The 17,201-nt window shown below is 36.7% G+C and overlaps 1 protein-coding gene across 4 annotated transcripts; it reads right to left on the bottom strand.

The window, feature by feature from the left end:
- Positions 1-625: 625 nt before the first annotated feature.
- LOC126798624 (nuclear pore complex protein NUP160) lies at positions 626-16,380 on the bottom strand. Of its 4 annotated transcripts, none has more exons than XM_050525634.1 (26): positions 16,025-16,377; positions 15,710-15,953; positions 15,484-15,544; positions 14,688-14,845; positions 12,849-12,934; positions 11,652-11,753; positions 11,453-11,547; positions 11,133-11,253; positions 9,551-9,733; positions 9,246-9,438; positions 8,541-9,115; positions 7,457-7,619; positions 7,088-7,362; positions 6,792-6,979; positions 5,969-6,045; positions 5,541-5,887; positions 5,305-5,373; positions 4,872-5,190; positions 4,297-4,419; positions 3,355-3,463; positions 3,206-3,277; positions 2,919-3,054; positions 2,235-2,342; positions 1,934-2,074; positions 1,312-1,485; positions 626-1,214 (listed from the first exon to the last, which is right to left on the bottom strand). In XM_050525634.1, the coding sequence occupies exons 1-26, from the start codon at positions 16,310-16,312 to the stop codon at positions 1,182-1,184; spliced, it is 4,440 nt and encodes a 1,479-aa protein (XP_050381591.1). In that variant the 5' UTR covers positions 16,313-16,377; the 3' UTR covers positions 626-1,181. The 4 variants fall into 4 exon arrangements, with proteins under 4 accessions (XP_050381591.1, XP_050381592.1, XP_050381590.1 ...); XM_050525635.1 differs by having other exon boundaries at positions 4,297-4,422; positions 5,975-6,045; positions 16,025-16,376; XM_050525633.1 differs by having other exon boundaries at positions 4,297-4,422; positions 16,025-16,376.
- Between the last annotated feature and the right edge of the window lie 821 nt (positions 16,381-17,201).

Raw genomic sequence — 17,201 nt, forward strand, 5'->3', positions numbered from 1 at the left:
TCACCATTGTCGTTGATGGTATAACTACGATGATGATCAACATGAAGAATCAAGATGAGACGGTCGTAAGGGTTTCGATTTCCCTCTTCGAGATCAGCAACTGTGGCATTGTTTTCAACTTGGACATGGAAGAGCGATCCCGTCAAATTCTCCACAACAACCTTCATTGAGTTCTGCAAGAATGTCTGATCTATAGTACTAGTACGTACATGCAAATCGAGTCTCATTTTATTGAGATAGAGAGAGTCCGGATCGCAATCTGATCCATGAGAGCGAGAAAATAAAAGAGTGTTCACGTCTGCTGCATTCTCGCAGGTTAGCTTTTTGAGTTGCACTGCATTACATGCAGCTCATTCCTTGTAATTATTAGTTGCTAGCTAACTGCTTGCTAAGCTGCAAAACCAAACAAACGTACATCTCATATAAATCTTTGTCAAGACAATTTTTATTTCTTTCCACGTTAATTTCTTTTTTATTAAAAACACAATTAATAAAGAAAACCCGCTCAACTTCAAAAGCTAGAGCAAACATACAATAACGGATTCAAAATTGACACCACTCCTCACTGCTTCTATTCCATGCCCACAAAATGGACATTAGACGTAAATACTTAACAACAACAATGCACTGGTTGCTGAGTTATACTTCGTAGATTGATCAACGAATTTGCATCAACTTCCAATTTTACCAACAAAAGAAAGTGATGGCTTCCAGTATAAACTGCAGTTGTAGCAAGTTCACAAATCATGAAGAAATATATTCCCCATCTGCAAGTGGTTATATACATGTGGCTCGGAGATAACTATTTTCAGTGATCACCTCCGAGTTAAAACGTACAGAGGTGAGTTTCCTGCTGCCTAATACAAAAAGCTCATCTTGGTTTTATCAACACCATCTTCTTTAATTTTCTTGTGAGAATTCAATAGCTAAAATTTGCTGCAACCGAAAATACAATCTGTTGTGTTCTAGTTTTCTTATCCTAAGAGGTAGGCCTCATTTCAGTTACTGTGATGAGTACCAACTACCAAGCATTTCATATCCTGTGTTAGGAGGCCCAGTACTGTCTTGTTAGTCTTGCAATCTTGCCCGGTTATAGCTGCAGCATGTCTTTACAGAAAATGATGCGAGTCTTCAAGATTGCATGACAAGTGTTTCCATCTTTTTTTTCTTTTTGAAGTAACTCAACCAAGTGCATCTTCCGAGTCCACCTTTACCTAAAACAACAGATGAAAAATGTTGACCATTTCTTACACCGAGACAAGGCTAACTATTCATCCCTCACGTAGCCATAGATTGAAAAATATAGATTACCAGTTCCAGATGCTTCAGCAAAGCTCCATGTAGCAAATCTTTGAGCTGCTTACATTGATCTACCATGTAACCTGATTTTACCATTTCCTCCAGCTGGCACCAGAGGCGCTGAATTGTTGTATAGGGAAACCACACTCCAAATGGTCTTTTACGATTCATGATGTTGGCAGGTCTCTGTCAATGGAAAAATAATAAGTCAAACGACTGACAGAAATCAAAGACGCACTCCCTCCCTATAAAGCCTATTTAGCCTAAGCAAATAATGAAACTGGAAGAATTCAAGATACCCCCTTTTTTTTACCAGCTGTGTTAATGAAAGGTCTTTACATTTTCAATGTGACAGTGCGCTTTCAAGTTTGTGTAAAACAGCCCACAATGACCCACCAATGTAAGTCTACTGATATCTCAAATCAAATAACCATGAACATACATGTCCAATTTAGCAAGCAGTACAAGGTACATGAAAACAAACCCTACTGGTTGTGTGCCACTATGATTCTCTACATATTCATAATGCAATTTGCTACAAGCACAAAATATCAAATGATATGACAAGTACAGATGATATCAGATGAGCTACAATTTAGCAGCTTAAGATGAAAAAGAAAAGGCTTGACTTTACCATGGATGCAGAAGAACCTATGTACTCAAGCAACAGATTCGTAGCTTCTCTATATCGACCATAATCAACATATAGTTGAAACAACAATGCCGGATTTGATTCTTGGCCAGTCATCCCCAATGTTTTATCCCTCTTGCCGTCCTGTCGACAGTCAAAGTGCATGTCATAAGGCTATGTCATGTTAAGAGAATGTGTCATTTGAAGCTATCCCATAAAAAAAATGATTATGAAACAATGAATTACATCACATGAATAACCTACAGACTGCTTCGTTTTGGTCCGGTTCGGAGTAAAGAGTTACCTTGAACAATTTAACCAACCAAAGAGGCAGTTCAATTTGAGAATCCGTACGAAGAAGAGTTTCAGCAACAATTAGTGGTAGACGTGCATGGAACACTTTATATCTTTCCTGCATATTGTGAATGTAGAACAATTTGAAAATACCGGAAAAAAATGCATAAGGGCAAGGACGGAGAACAGGAAAATCATGAAGAATGAAAGTAAAAATAAAAAAAAATAAAAAAACAATGTAGCCCATTTTATGGAATATCCATGCAATGTCCTGATTTCATTTAGTATAATTTAATGACTAATTTGACAAGGAAAAAAGAGCAACCTTTCATCTACATTTGTGTTGAGAATATCACAAGTCCAGAACCTGAGAGGGTCAAATATACACGTTGTACACCTAAATCTCTAATGGCACCAGAATACTATATTTTAAAAGCGGGTGACAGCTCAAATAAGAAATACGACCAAATTCACCTATCGACGGGAATCATAATCACAGTTCACTTAGCTGTTTCTTTCTTTTCTGTTTTCTTTTCTTCCTTCTTTCTTTTTGTAAGTTATTTTTTTGCAAAAATTTAAGAGAAAAACTTGGCCAGTCCATGGTCAACAACATATTTCCTTATAAGCCCCTTGAGACCCCAAATTTGGACTATAACATAAATCAAACATAGTACGAGATGCAGAAGATACGCACAAGATAAAGTTCGAGGGTTCCCCATTGACTAGTTCCGTTGGATTGCTGATTTGATAAACACATATCTGGCGAACCATGAACGATCACTTCATCCTTTGAAGATGTCAAAAGAAGACCCTGTTTTGTGGGATCATCCCTGAAAGTTATGAATTGCATCATTTAGCTTCAAATTAAGAATTATGTAGCCTAGCCATAAAATAAAGAAAGTATTACAAGATCCTGATTGAGCCAAAATTAAAAGTATTGAAGGCAATTGCTTGGCTTGGCATGGAATAGACTTATCTTACCCAACTCTTGAAGAATCAACTATATGCGGACAGCATTTCAGTGACATAGCAGAAAAAATTCTCTCCAATCCCCTAAAAAAAATCAACCTCAGGTTACATTTAAAGCATATAAAGAAATAGATGTAATAGTGAATGATATAGACATGTACCTCTTCAACTCTGAACCTTTAGAGAATCTTAAGAGAACTGTAAATGCCATATCATATAGATTCGTCTGAATCAAGAGATCAACCAACTCTAATGGTGCTCTTTTTGTTCCTGATTCAAAAGATGAGAATAAAATAGAATCCGAACAATAAAAGGTAAATCAAAAAGGCAAAGCAAACATTTCCAACAAAATTCTTCAAGCCAAACCCTCAGATTCAGATGTCAAATTGCTCAGAAAGGTTGGGACAAACTGGCCGACTCAAAAGAAAGGGATGGGTAAAACCTATGAGGGCTTGTCAAAAAGCAGTCCTTTACTGTCACTTTTCCTCCTGGGTTTGTGAGTTAGAATATGATACACGGCAGAGGAAACCATGTGATGAATAAACTATGATCACTAAGTCCGTAACAGTTGCAGACTTGCAGTGCTTCGTTTCTGTTGATTTGGGTTAATAGTTTAACACTGACAGTATTATTATACAGCTGTAAACAGAAAAGGACATGACTACTATCACTCCATCACCCATGTCCAGACTTCCATAACATTTATGCCAAATTTCTATAGCAGAGCTTTTGATTTTGCTCATGCATATGTAGTTCTGCTTCATTTATTCTTCCAAGACTTGTGAAGATCTCAAAAAGAGTTTTGACTATTTAGATCACCAGTAGGTTCTTTAGGCGGTGCTCACTTATTTATTTTCTATTTCCCCCTCCCTAATGCTTTTATAGCAGGATGCAAAAACATAGACTAGGGAGAGATTAGGAACACATACAACCTGGACACTTTTTTTTATTCTGAAATTGATATCATACATATATCTATATAATATTTGTACAACCTATTTCTTTGTATAATAAGAATTGCCCAAAACGTGGAGATTCTGGTTTATTATAATCTTATTGGTAATTGCGTGAATAGGTACATAACCTTAGCAAAAAAATGTTACCTGTGTTTGTCCATTTGACGTGTGCCAGTGACAGCAGATATTCTGCTGATGTAAGCACAAACTCATTTTCAATTTTCTGAATATCTATATAAAATTTCCAACTTTGAAGATCAACATCATTGCCTGCTGTTGCAATACAAAACAAAAAGAAAGCACTAGATTAGAAAGTTTTACAAAAGGTATCTATATATTCAGTTATTCACAAATATGCATGCAAAAATGTACAAGGCCTTCCAATAAGGATTAAGTGTGCAGCTTGTAAAATTATATGTATGTGTCTGCGTACATGTACATTTAAGTCTCCTATCTTGTTCATATATTCATAATCTCTTTTCAGAAATGAAATTTACAGGTGAGGGCTAAATTCCATATGAAAGAATAAAATATATGTTGATAGTAATTAGGGTTTAAATAATCAATCATTGAATTTAATGAAGTAATTGGTGAGCATTTATCCACAGAACATTTGATGATAAAAAAAAAACTATACGTATATAGTATATGAAAATATGCACGGTAGTCATAATATGATAAGTACAAATGAACACAATTTGTTTGTAGGTTTCATCACTCACGCTGGTCTTCAATTGTTATTCTAGCCTTTTTACTTGGATACTGCTCGTTGTGGAGAGTATTTCTCTCCAGCAGAGGATCAATCCAAGCATATGCTGGATGAACAAGATGAAGTGCGTTGATAGCAGCAGAGAGCCCATTCAGAATCTCTTTCAGTGATCGCCACAATTGCTGGTAACCTTTGAGAGATGTTTCAGTCCTCAAACGAGCAGAATAAAGGTACATGTAGCTTGCTGCTTTTCGCCAGTTATGCCGATGCATTTCAAATGCATATAGCAACTTATATAAGTTTGGCTTTGCTAAAATGTCTGACCGTTCTGCCTGTAAATTTGATTTAAAGAAAGAAAAATTATCACCAGGACATAAAAGAAAAAAAAGCAAATAACACGAGTCTATATTAATACACAATAGCCAACAGCTTGTACTAAGTTATACCTTCCAGGCAAGCTCTTGTTCTACCTTCTCTGTAAGACCAATGAATGGCAGCTGACCACCACAAAGAATCTGCAATCAATGAAAAGAGAACAAAATTATATAAGAATTAAGCAATTAGCCAGCTGGCTTCAATCCCTTAGATTCGATTGAGGAATCTGCACTTTTAAACTAGTAAGAAAGAAAGACAAAAAAGGTCGAAAGACAAACAATAATGAATTAGAAATGCAATGGGAGACCTTTATAGCACCACGTTCATAAAGAACAATTATAAGACGCCTCAACCAAATGTACTTGCTCTCCTCGTCTGGATTTGAAATTATGGCACAATATGCATCATAAAACAGATTAAGATCTAAAGTAAACTTGCAAACATGTGCCCAAAGACTTCCTTTGATGGTAGATACTGATTCATTCAATGCAGCCCTGTCATGGGACTGATTGTTTGAACTGTAAGCTTCCTCAACTTGCTCAAGCGCAGCAAGAGCAAACTGACATGCACCTTCACTAATATTATATTGTTCGAATATCTGCATTGCCCACTGATAGTAATGGAGCCTCCATGCAGCATCTGATACGATACCATCTGAACCAGAGAAAGGTAAGGCAACAGAAACAGGAAACAAAAGCAGAACTCATGACATTAATTGTTCAATGCATAACTCACTAATACCAAGTGGTGGCAGCCCCGCTTCCTGAGGCAAGCTTTGTAAAGCCTGCGCTGATCCTTTTCCAGATGCAGCTCTGAATAGATATATCACAGCATACGTTTTCATCAGAGTTAAGTCAATGAGCAATTGAAAATTGGAAACATTAATAATCCCAAAAGCATTTCACAGCATCAGGCATGATTATACTAATAAAACCTTTACTATTTCTTTTGCATGCACATTATTTTCCCTCTTTTCTGGTTTAATAATATACTTTTTCATTTTTACTATGATCAACAGTAGAGTAGTTGAGGCAAATGGTAGAAACTGAAAGCTTTCTTTTCTTTATTACATGCACATTAAACTGACCCGTAACTGAGTAGGAGAAAAGTTTAATAGCACACACGCAGCTCTCTTTATGTCATTCTAAAGTCATATATTTCGTTCAGCCGTACAGCTTGATATACATGAAATTTTGGATAGGAACTAAGACTCATTGTCAATCATTATCCTTCTATATTTCATATGCAGAGATTTAATGGGATGCCAATAACATTATGACCATATCACAACAATAGTGAAAATTTGTCTTTATTCTTTTGTTTTCTTAGTAGATTTGAAGATTTAGTGCGAATATGAAAATTCACTGAATTATACACATGAGGTGACATGACGAATATAATCAAGGGCACAATAAATAACTTGCTTATACAATGATTTTTGTGATCCAATCAGTAGAAGCTTTTTCACTTTCAGAAAAAAAAAAAATCAAAGCCACTTTAAAAGGCAACTCACTAGGAAAGGTCATCAATGATACATACAGAGCACAGAAAACAATACCTGAAGAAACAGCGAACAGCTTCATGAACTTTCCTCTCTTTCAGGACCCCATGTAACCCACGGTGTGCCTGAGCAAGGAAGCAGCATCCTAAAAGATGATGAAGTATGCACCATCCACCATCTGTAGCTTGAATACCGTGAGAAGTTTTCTCCTTTAGTAAATGTGCCTCCACAATAGTGAGTAGGTGCTTTACACAATACATAAATAACAGATGAAGTAAGTAAATAGTCCAATAAAGCATTTGTGAACAAGAAAAACTCAGCCACTAGTAGGAATACGTATGTAGAGCAATAACCTCAACAGCATCATATTGCCCGTGCCTTAGCAGGATGAATGCAAGATCTGCTGCACGCCTTAGGAGAGTAAGGGATTCTCCATTCTGACCCAACATGGTCCAGCTCGCAAATTCCCGTACTGAATCAACTATGTCTTGAACATTTGGTATGCTTCTTAGATCATAGTGGCTCTGTTCTCTGGAGGAACTTCTAACATTAAGTAAGAATATAAAAGCCAGAGTGAACTCGCACTTCCCAAGCTTCTCATTCCATGATCTTCTGCCTTTGTTGCTATCTGAACCATAAACATTGGATAATCATCAGGCAACAATTAAATCTAGTCACACTAGGTGAAAACATGTAAAGGATCCAGTGATGGCATTAATTACCAATTTGTAACAATGAAAGCTGAGAGCTGAAATCTTCAATTGCCGCCGATTCAGATGGTGTGGTGGCAAAGAAATGTAAGAGAAGCCATTCATAAATGATCTCTTGAATCATTGGAATCAACTCGAGTTGTATTTTGGATATATCATCATGTAGCATATTAATCTGCATGCAAAAAGAAAGGGCAAAATAAATGTGTTAGACCTTTACTGGATGGCTCTTCATTCAGAAGGACTATTAAAGTTGAGTGATATAATGTTTTTGTTGGCTGACTTTCAACCCAATGTCTACATGTCGTCTCCTATCGTACTAAAGTAATAAACAAAAGCATATATGATATATATACAAGCAGATATCAAATGGTAACACTAACTATGGAGTAAGACATAATATCAAAAGCAACAAGTAGACCAAAGGCAACGGACAAGACACACCATTACGTACCAACTTTCAAGTTTGAGGAAGCAACCATCAGAGTACTGTAGTATAAACTGAAATGTGGAACCAAAAAAAAACGGGTCTAGAGATCCTCCTACCAAACAGTTTTACACCCTTTCATCATAAATCTTGAAAAAATAAAGTCATTAAACTCTTCATGTGTTCTCACTAAATACTCTTCCAGCACTCTTTCATCACCAAGAGAGGATACCCCATATACCTACTTTTTTTCGATCTATGCGGCCTGATCAAATCTAGTAACCAACAGCTTGTGAAGCAAAAATCATGCTAGTTTATATCAATGTTAATCAATGCCAAGGATACAACCTTCCAGACATTGTCATCAAACTGATCAGAAATCCAAACCACACAATTAGCAAATCATAGTAGGGTCATCAATGGCCTTTGGTTATCACCAGCTCATAAATTTTGGCCAGAGGAGAATATAAACTTTTAAGAAGCTTTTGTGCAGACACAGTGAAATATTGCTCGATAGCGGCAAGTCACTTTACAAGGCAAAATATAATTCTACCACATGTACATTTTCATCAGTAAAATGTAACCTAAGTAGGAAATGATAAATTCACGTGCTTATTAAACTGGACGAATTTCAGAAAGTTGATAACTATAAAGATTGAAACAACTGACCTGCCCACTAATGCTCACTAGATAGCTTAAAAACAGGTGAATATCCAGTGCAGACTCAAGCATAACCTTTGCAACTTGAGATGTAGCCTGGACCAAGATGGCGGCATTGATATCCAAAACTACTTCAGCATCATACTTTTGTATCATTTTTTGAGGTATGAGATACTTTAGATAGTTCTCAATCACACTTAATATATGGCTCCATGAGCCAGATTTCTTGTGCAAAGCATGAAGAGACAACATCATGTCAATAGAAAATTTCCTCAAATTTTTGTGATCTGCTAGTTTTTTCTCCCAGGCAACATCAGGTCCAAGACCTGATATATGGAGCATTGATGCTGTTGAACTATATCCAGTTTCTAAAATCTTCAAAAGGCGTGGAATAATTTCTTCAGATGAGATAACTGGGGGTGCACTAATGAGTAATTCATAAAATATAGCTGAAGCTGTTTTCCCCAATTGCTGGTTGACATAAATGACACATCTGAGCATTTCAGCAAGTAGATCACAATCAAGAGCCTCATCAGATGAATCCAATCCAAAGCTCGGAAAATTGCCAAGTTCATCCAAAGAGCCTATAAGGCATGAATTTTAGTATGAGAAACCATATTTAAAAACAGAGGACAAAAGATTAAACAAGACAAAAAAGTCCTGAAAACAGAAGCAAGAATCAATTATACTTCACAAAAGGGATCAGTGAGATACCATCATTGACCCGCTCAATATCCTCCAAAGAACGAAAAGACGATACTGAACTCTTTCTAATTAAACCAACAGTGTCGGTTGAGGAATCAACAAGAAGGCCACATGGTCCGTTGCTCTTGCACCAGTTCTGGAAATAGCGAGCACAAAATATTTTCCAGCAGCAAAATATTGATGATGAATTACCAGTCAGACCCTATCACAATATAAAAAGTTTATCAGTTGGTTACAACATTTAAGTGATTCCCTCTCTCCAATGTGTGCATGTGCATGTATGAGAAAGAATCAATTGAAATCACTAGGTAAACCTCATGTTCAATCAGGGAAAGAATTTCCTTCTTCAACCCATCAGCAGTTAAGGAGTGGAAATCTGACTCAGTCCAGTGCCTATTATAATCCAATAAAGTTGTGCGTAAAGCAGCATTATGATGAATGCCAGGAAGAAGCAGCCTACGCAAGATAATAGAAGATACAATCGGTAGAATATGATCCTGTACAGATTCACATCAAGCAAAGCATTTGTAAGCAACCATTAACAAGCATGCAATTTACAAAAGCTCATAAATTTGTTTTTGATATATAAATAAATATATATATATATATAATTTCTATCCAGAGTGAACCTTCACTCTGAAATTACAGAGTGAAGTTTCAATTTTAGCACACTTTTCGGTCAAATTTTTTCATCACAAGTGATTTAATATTTAGTTATGTTATTCAAGATCATCTCTGCAAAGTTTCATTCAATTTGACAGTGGTTTGAGCTTTCAAAATTGAGATTTACATGAACGGTTTACGTTGTTCAAATTTAATTCGTTCATTGATTTAATCTAATTTAAATACTTTAACGATAACCGAATTAGATGAATTTTGCAGAGATGATCTTGAATAGCATACCTAAATACTGAATCACTTGTGATGAAAAAATTTGACCGAAAAGTGTACTAAAATTGGAACCTCTCAGTAATTTCAGAGTAAGTTCACTCTGGATATGGACTGATATATATATAGGGCCCTTCTAGTGAGGGAACCCTTTTTTGGGTTAAAAAAAGGGATAGTTTATTACATAAACTTTTAAATCACCAAATCACATCTCCACCGTTCATTTTATAAATCTATACTAGTAGATCACATCTACAAATTTTCAAATGATTTGGTGATTGTTAAGGCCTTCGAAAGTGTAATTTATTTTTAATGACCTATGACGGTTCATAATCATGTTTATATATATATATATATATATATATTAACCATTTGATTAGCACAATCTTTGTTTATATTTTATCGAACGGTCTACATTTGTTTGCACAATTTTGAACAACCAAATGATTATAGAATTAGTTGATTTTTTGTAGGCATCATTCTTGCATGAGAATCTAGATGATGAATGGTTGAAATCATCAAATTAAGTCATAACTATTGTAGAATAAGAAAAATCCTCAAATTCTTAAAGGATGTCCTCTCTTTATCCTTCCTCTAGATGATGCATGTGTGTGTACGAATTTGAATTCATCCCGTTACTGATTTACACCCTTAATCCCAAATTTTAGAATCAGCTTCATATGTTCTATTTAAAGTTACAAAAAAAATTCCATCGGATATGCAAAAGGAAAGAATAAGAATTGTCTGCAAATTGTCTTCCACCCTCATTATGTGGATTGTCCTAATTGGAGCCACTTTGTCCCTGATTATAATTGCTAATGACCTTTATCTACCTAACAAGCTCTTTTAGTAAGTACTAGCAAACAAGTTTATTATCAAAAAAAAAAAAACCTCAAACTCATCTGTACACTCACACCAGATTTTCAATCAGGCACATCTACATTCTTGATCAGGAATTAGATTTTCAAGGAATAAACAATACCAGACGTCCAGACACAGACAGCATACCTTTGAAGATGACAATATTGAATGAGTTATCACAAAAAGGTCATCCGAAGAATGCTCAGAACTTTGAAAGAGTTGATCTGCAACAAAGTCCTCTTGCAAAGCATAACAAACTGCATCTACCCTACAAGTACAAATGCAAATGACCCAAACACTATCATAAGAATTTCTGATAAATAGATGATGACTGATGTTCTCAGCCACCCAGTGACCATGAAAATTCATGGTCACCCCAAAGGCTTGAGAGTAAAGCACTTAGAAGGAAACTAACAATACAGATTAACCAAAGTCAATTAAACATAATCAGGAGTGAATACACTTACATGCTGACATTTTTATGCAGCTCATGAAGCATCAGTCCATTATTTTTCAATATGCATATCTTGTTGGAAACAAGTTTGACATCAATCCATCCATCCTATGAAGAAATCAAATTGATAGGATATTTAGTGTAAGAGATTTGCTCCACACAGACAAAACTTATGAATCGAAACAGTGGGTGGACAAAAAAATTTATTTTACCTCAATAGGAATAACTTGTTCTGAAGGATCCATCAATAGAGCAATTCTTTCTGCCACATTACAATGAAGACTATATACGTGGATAGCCTCAGAGCAAATTTCCTTCACGGATGAAACAAAAATAGAGATGCAAATATAATATCAGGCTTCGGCAACTGAATGCATATAGAAGAAACATCAGGTCATGCTAGAGGGATATTGCTGATTTCAGTCTGTACCATGGTTTAGTTTAATACAAAAATGATAAATATTTTACTAGTTCTTAGCTACGGCCACATAACTATAAAGTATGAAGTGGCACAATATGGGTTGCTGAGGGAGAGAAAAAGAGACCCCACAGGGGGGGGGGGGGGTACACGCACTTCTGATTTTTTTTTAAGTCAAAATGATCAATATAGGCCAGCTTTCCAGAGCTGGGGGTGGTATACCCTGCTGCCTACCATGAACTAAGCCTACTGGTTAGGACTCCTTTCTGTAGTATGAATTCAAATAAAATGAACTATCTGCTTTCTAACCGGGAAAAGTCTCTGTCCTTTTCAGAATTCGTCTTTGTGAACCTACCAGAATATCATCCTGGAGGGGAAGAGAAACACAAGTACCTTCTTTGCATTCTCTGATACCAACAGGGTCTGGCTGCCCTAATTATCCCTAGGTCCCAAGTAATAAGAAATGCATAAACTGATATGTGTGCCATGCATCAATCAGTCTTCAATAAAAAGCAATCTCTTCTATGCTTAAGGACAAATGAATTGAAAGAGCTCATGAACTGGCATGCTTATATGTAAGCCACCACCAATTAAAAAGCACCAGGCCAAACCCAGGCCATCATAGATTCATAACTAATAATTTTGTGTATTTTTGAACCGAACAAAACATCAAATCACATACGGCCATCATAATTATGATAATACGAATCTCAATAATAAGATGTGAGATTTGTAAAGGAACATGCTATTCGTTTTTGAATGTTCCGAATGATATACTAAGATGTGCCAAATTGTATTTCCGAAGCAGACTTATCTCCATATTTCTTTCATATTTTATTTGTTACGCTTGAGGTTGAAGAGAGTTATATAACAATATCCCAAACAACTACGATATACATAAGCACTGCCAACAAAACAAAAGGCATATTGCATTCTAATTTTGCCTGTGTTAGAATAATTTAATCTTAACAGTTGTATTGTGTGTCCATACCGAATTATCTCTGTACAACATTGCCAAAGGGATTGTGCTTGAATCGTTGTCAGCTTGACCAATCCACAACCTTACCAAGGCAGCTCCTGCACCAGCCAAATTGGAAAGAAAAAAAAAACATAAATAATGCTTTGTCATTTAAATGGGGATACTAGTGGGTAAAGCATCATTTTGTGATTGTGGTGTTGTTTGGTGATGATGCAGGCCAATCCTTGGAACTGTGGTCTTCATAGTAAAGCAAAGATTCCAGCCCAAGAAGGGACCAGCATCATTTTGCAATTTTTAATAAACAAGAATGTTCTGATTAACTGAAGAACATATAATATATGGAACAGTTCATTGAATTTTACATTCTTGTTGCTGAAGAGCATAGATAATGGAACATCCACGTAGTTTAGAAAGCTACACAAACTTTGACCAAACATAGCCTTTAGGTCATGAGAAATCAATCTATTACCTGAATCGCATGCCAAGAAATTTCACATTAAATTACTTAAACTAAACTCTGCTCTCTTGGAGCATATTTATGATATTGTCAAATGGATTCGGATTTTCGTGTATATATATGTATATAGAAAATCTCAGTTGCGGACGGGCACGGTGCGGATTCAGCGATTCCAGTGACCAGCAACGCGCAGCGACGGCGCGGATAGTGCCGTGCTCCCCCCTCCCGGCACTCCTGTCAATGCCGACCAGAACTGCAGCGCTGGCCCACGCCGGCCGGAATCTCGAAATTTCCGCACGGTGCCCAGATTCTTAAAATTTCAAGATTCCACAGGAGTGCCGGGAGGGGGGGAGTGCGGCCGGCACCATCCGCGCCGTCGTTGCGGGTCACCGGAATCACCGAATCCGCACCGTCCACAGCTGAGAAGCCCTATATATACATATATATATATATAGTACCTTCTTTAACAATATACATTACTTGTACCTATAACCTTACCGTCAACTTAAATATTAGCCTTTATTAAGTTTGTTATTTGTTTGTGGAATTAACTATATATCCTGGAATAGATTTGACTTTAAAGAAAACACGTGCAGGGTTCAATATATATCTAAAGTAATAAACCAGATACAAGTTCTGGCAAGGCATGGTTTTCAATATGAGTCCAGATAGGCCCCACTAATCCTAGTAGCTAGCAAGTGATTCTTACGAGTGGCCTATCCAGCCAAAAATTTTATAAACTGTAAATGATAACCGACATATATTTGTATTAGTTTTGAAAAAAAAATCTTACAACCATGTCTGACAAAATTCTACCAAATTTAATGAAAGATTTAAAAATTGTGGTTCCTACAGACAACCATATGTAGCAAACAAATGACAGCCATTGTATTATCATTATCGCTTCATTCGCTTGCTTATTCACACACATACAGATGACTAAGTTTTATATCAGCTTATAATCCTTAAGACTGAGTAACTGGTTAAAACAAATCCTGTAAAACAGATTACTAAAATGATAAGCCAAGCATCAGACACTGGAAACCCAAAAACCTGTTATACATATCACTCAAATTTTTTTTTTGACTGAAAGAGAAATGTATTAACTTCAACAGAGAAAGCATACTGCTGAACATAATGTAAAAACATAATATATATATATATATATATGATCTGTTCATTCATGAACAAAACAAGATGCAAGAGTAAAAATAAAGAAGTTTTGGTTAGAGAGAGGAAGCATCGCCACATATTGGAGACAACTCGCTCTCTCTTATACCCAGCTTCTGTCCCCAAGTTTATTTTCTATTTTTATAAACTGGTAATAATGAGGAATTACTTAAGGACAACATAAAAACAATCATAAAAAGAATAAGAAGAACAGTGGTACTTGCCTGCCATTGTTGGACCATTCAATTTATGGGAAAAGAGCCTGAGATGAGATGAAAGATCCCATACACGTAACATCCCATCCGTATATATTGCAAATATAAGTGGTTTCCCACGCACCATAGATATAGCCAAGTCCTGGACAGCCCCTACCGTCCTACCCCTGCAACATAAGTTTCATTTACCACTAGTTGAATTTGTTGGATATCATTTCCGGACAATAGAACATAATAATCAAGAAGATACCTCACAAGTTATGCCTAGAAAGCATATGAGTCACAGAAAAGGCTATGAGTCACAACACAACTACCATTTAGGCACTCTCAAATGTCCATTCTTAAAAGCAGTCACCTAGTCAGTCACTAGTATCTCTATATGTGTCATTTAACCTAAAACATTCCAAACATAAAATATAAATGAACAGATAACTGGAAGTTGTACATACAACTTGACTATTTCATGTAACTCCTAGTATTTCATTTAGGTTATAATATTGATTAAAATTTTTACATATGCTTTCTCCGGTCACAGAGCAAAAAGATGGGGGAATCGTTTTATCTAAGGTGGGGAATATTGAGGCTCTGCCCCCAACCAAACGACATTGGGTATGGGGCATGGTAGAATTGCCAGTCTGATACTTAGATATGAGGAGAAAAACAAATAGCCTGCATATTCTGGACTTTGGCATTCAAATGCCAAGTCTACGACACACTAGGGAGCACAATTAGATGCAAAGCCCATCAGATATACAGAAAGTTAGGCTGACACTAAAACAGGGTGTTAATAGTTAAGTAAGCCTACCTTGACATGAAACCCCACAGACTACCAATTCCTGGATCATCCCGAAGCTCTTGCAGAAAACCTACAGGAGTAAGAAACAACATTTTAAATTAGCAGAGTGCAACACAGCAGCACGCTACTAAATCCAGTATACAAACAATTTTACACTCAGTAGACTAATACGAACCGATGCCGAACATTTTGGACGATTCAATCAGAGAGAACCAAAGGGAAAATTGATAAATACCAGGAGCATTGGACTCAAGTGTAAGCTGAAAGCAAGCAAGGGAGCCGTCGTTCCGGCCTACAACAAGACATCCAGTGGTCGTCGCCGCCGCACTTGCTATAGGCCCGTGGGGATGCAAGCTAATCTCTCTAACAACAGAGCTGGAGGCATAGTTAGAGACGGTTCCGAGCCTCAAAAGGTAGGCGACTCCGGCGACGGTGAGTGCATAAAGCAAATAGGGATGGCTCCTGGAGCCAACATCAATCTGCGATTCGTAACAAATTTATGAGTCGGTGAATGAATGCACTGAGAAGATAAGAAAAGAGGATGGAATACCTCATTTTTGCAGAGGAAAACGGAGGAAGAAAGTGCTTGTGGAAAAGTGATTCGCAGGCCGAGTTTTGGGAATTCCTTGTCGGGACAGAGCTCGAACAGTTCGAGGGCGTGAGGGAGGTGCTTGTGGATTCTGTAGATGAGATATGCGGGAGGGTCTCCAATGGCGATGGAAGATGCGCAGTCGTGAGTGAGAGGGGCGCAAGTATCGGAGGCAGCATTGGAAGAAGAAGAGGGAACGGGGAACTCGAGCCACTTGAGTGAATCGCTGCCGAGGATTGGGACCTCCATGGCTACCGACGATGGCAAAACCCTAGTCTCAGGGGTTTATTATTCACTTCCCAACTATGAAATTGTTTTTTTTATTCTCGAGTTTACACGGAACGATTTAGATGAAAGAGTAAATTACTGTAAAGGGCTTCAGCGCCAACAATCTTAAAATTTGATTCCCAGAAGGACCAATTTATTGAAAAGTTGTTGAGAACCTCTATTTAATTTGCGAGAGTTGTTTATTCTGTGAAGTGCTGCTGGTTAGGAATATAAGCAAAATACTTGTATCCATACTGGACACACATGTCACCCTCTCTTATTTTTATAGTTTTAGTACTGTGATTTCATAAAATTAACCATTCAAAAGTTTAATCGATCAATAAATATCATCTCTGTAAAATATGAATTAAAACAAATCGTTTGCTAAGACGATTACATCAAAAAAATGGAACGGTATTTATGAAAGTTAGTAGTCATATAATCATCCATATGTTTGTTTGATATAATCAGCTAAGCAAACAGTATTTGTTTACATTGATTTTTTACAAAAGTGATCTTTATTGATTAACAAAACTATTTTTACGGCTAAAATTTTGTTTTTACACTAACAAATGTATAGAAATAAGGAGAGTTTGGACGCACACGTTCATACTGGTATAGACACAAATATTTTCCAAAATATAATTAAAGAAGTTGGGGATGAGCACGGGTAGTAGTGGTGGGAATGGGGATGATGTTTCAAACTCCAAATTTGTTTGGAGTATCCTTTGGGATCTTCATGTTCCTAACAAAGTCAAGTTATTCTTGTGGAGAGCTTGTCATTCTTTCTTCCCATGTGTTGAGCATTTGTTCAAGTGCAAAGTGTGCTCGTCTAATATGTGTGGTAGATGTAATTGTGCTAGTGAAACTG

Source organism: Argentina anserina, chromosome 6 (genome assembly GCF_933775445.1).
Source record: "Argentina anserina chromosome 6, drPotAnse1.1, whole genome shotgun sequence".
In the NCBI taxonomy this organism is placed as follows: domain Eukaryota; kingdom Viridiplantae; phylum Streptophyta; class Magnoliopsida; order Rosales; family Rosaceae; genus Argentina; species Argentina anserina.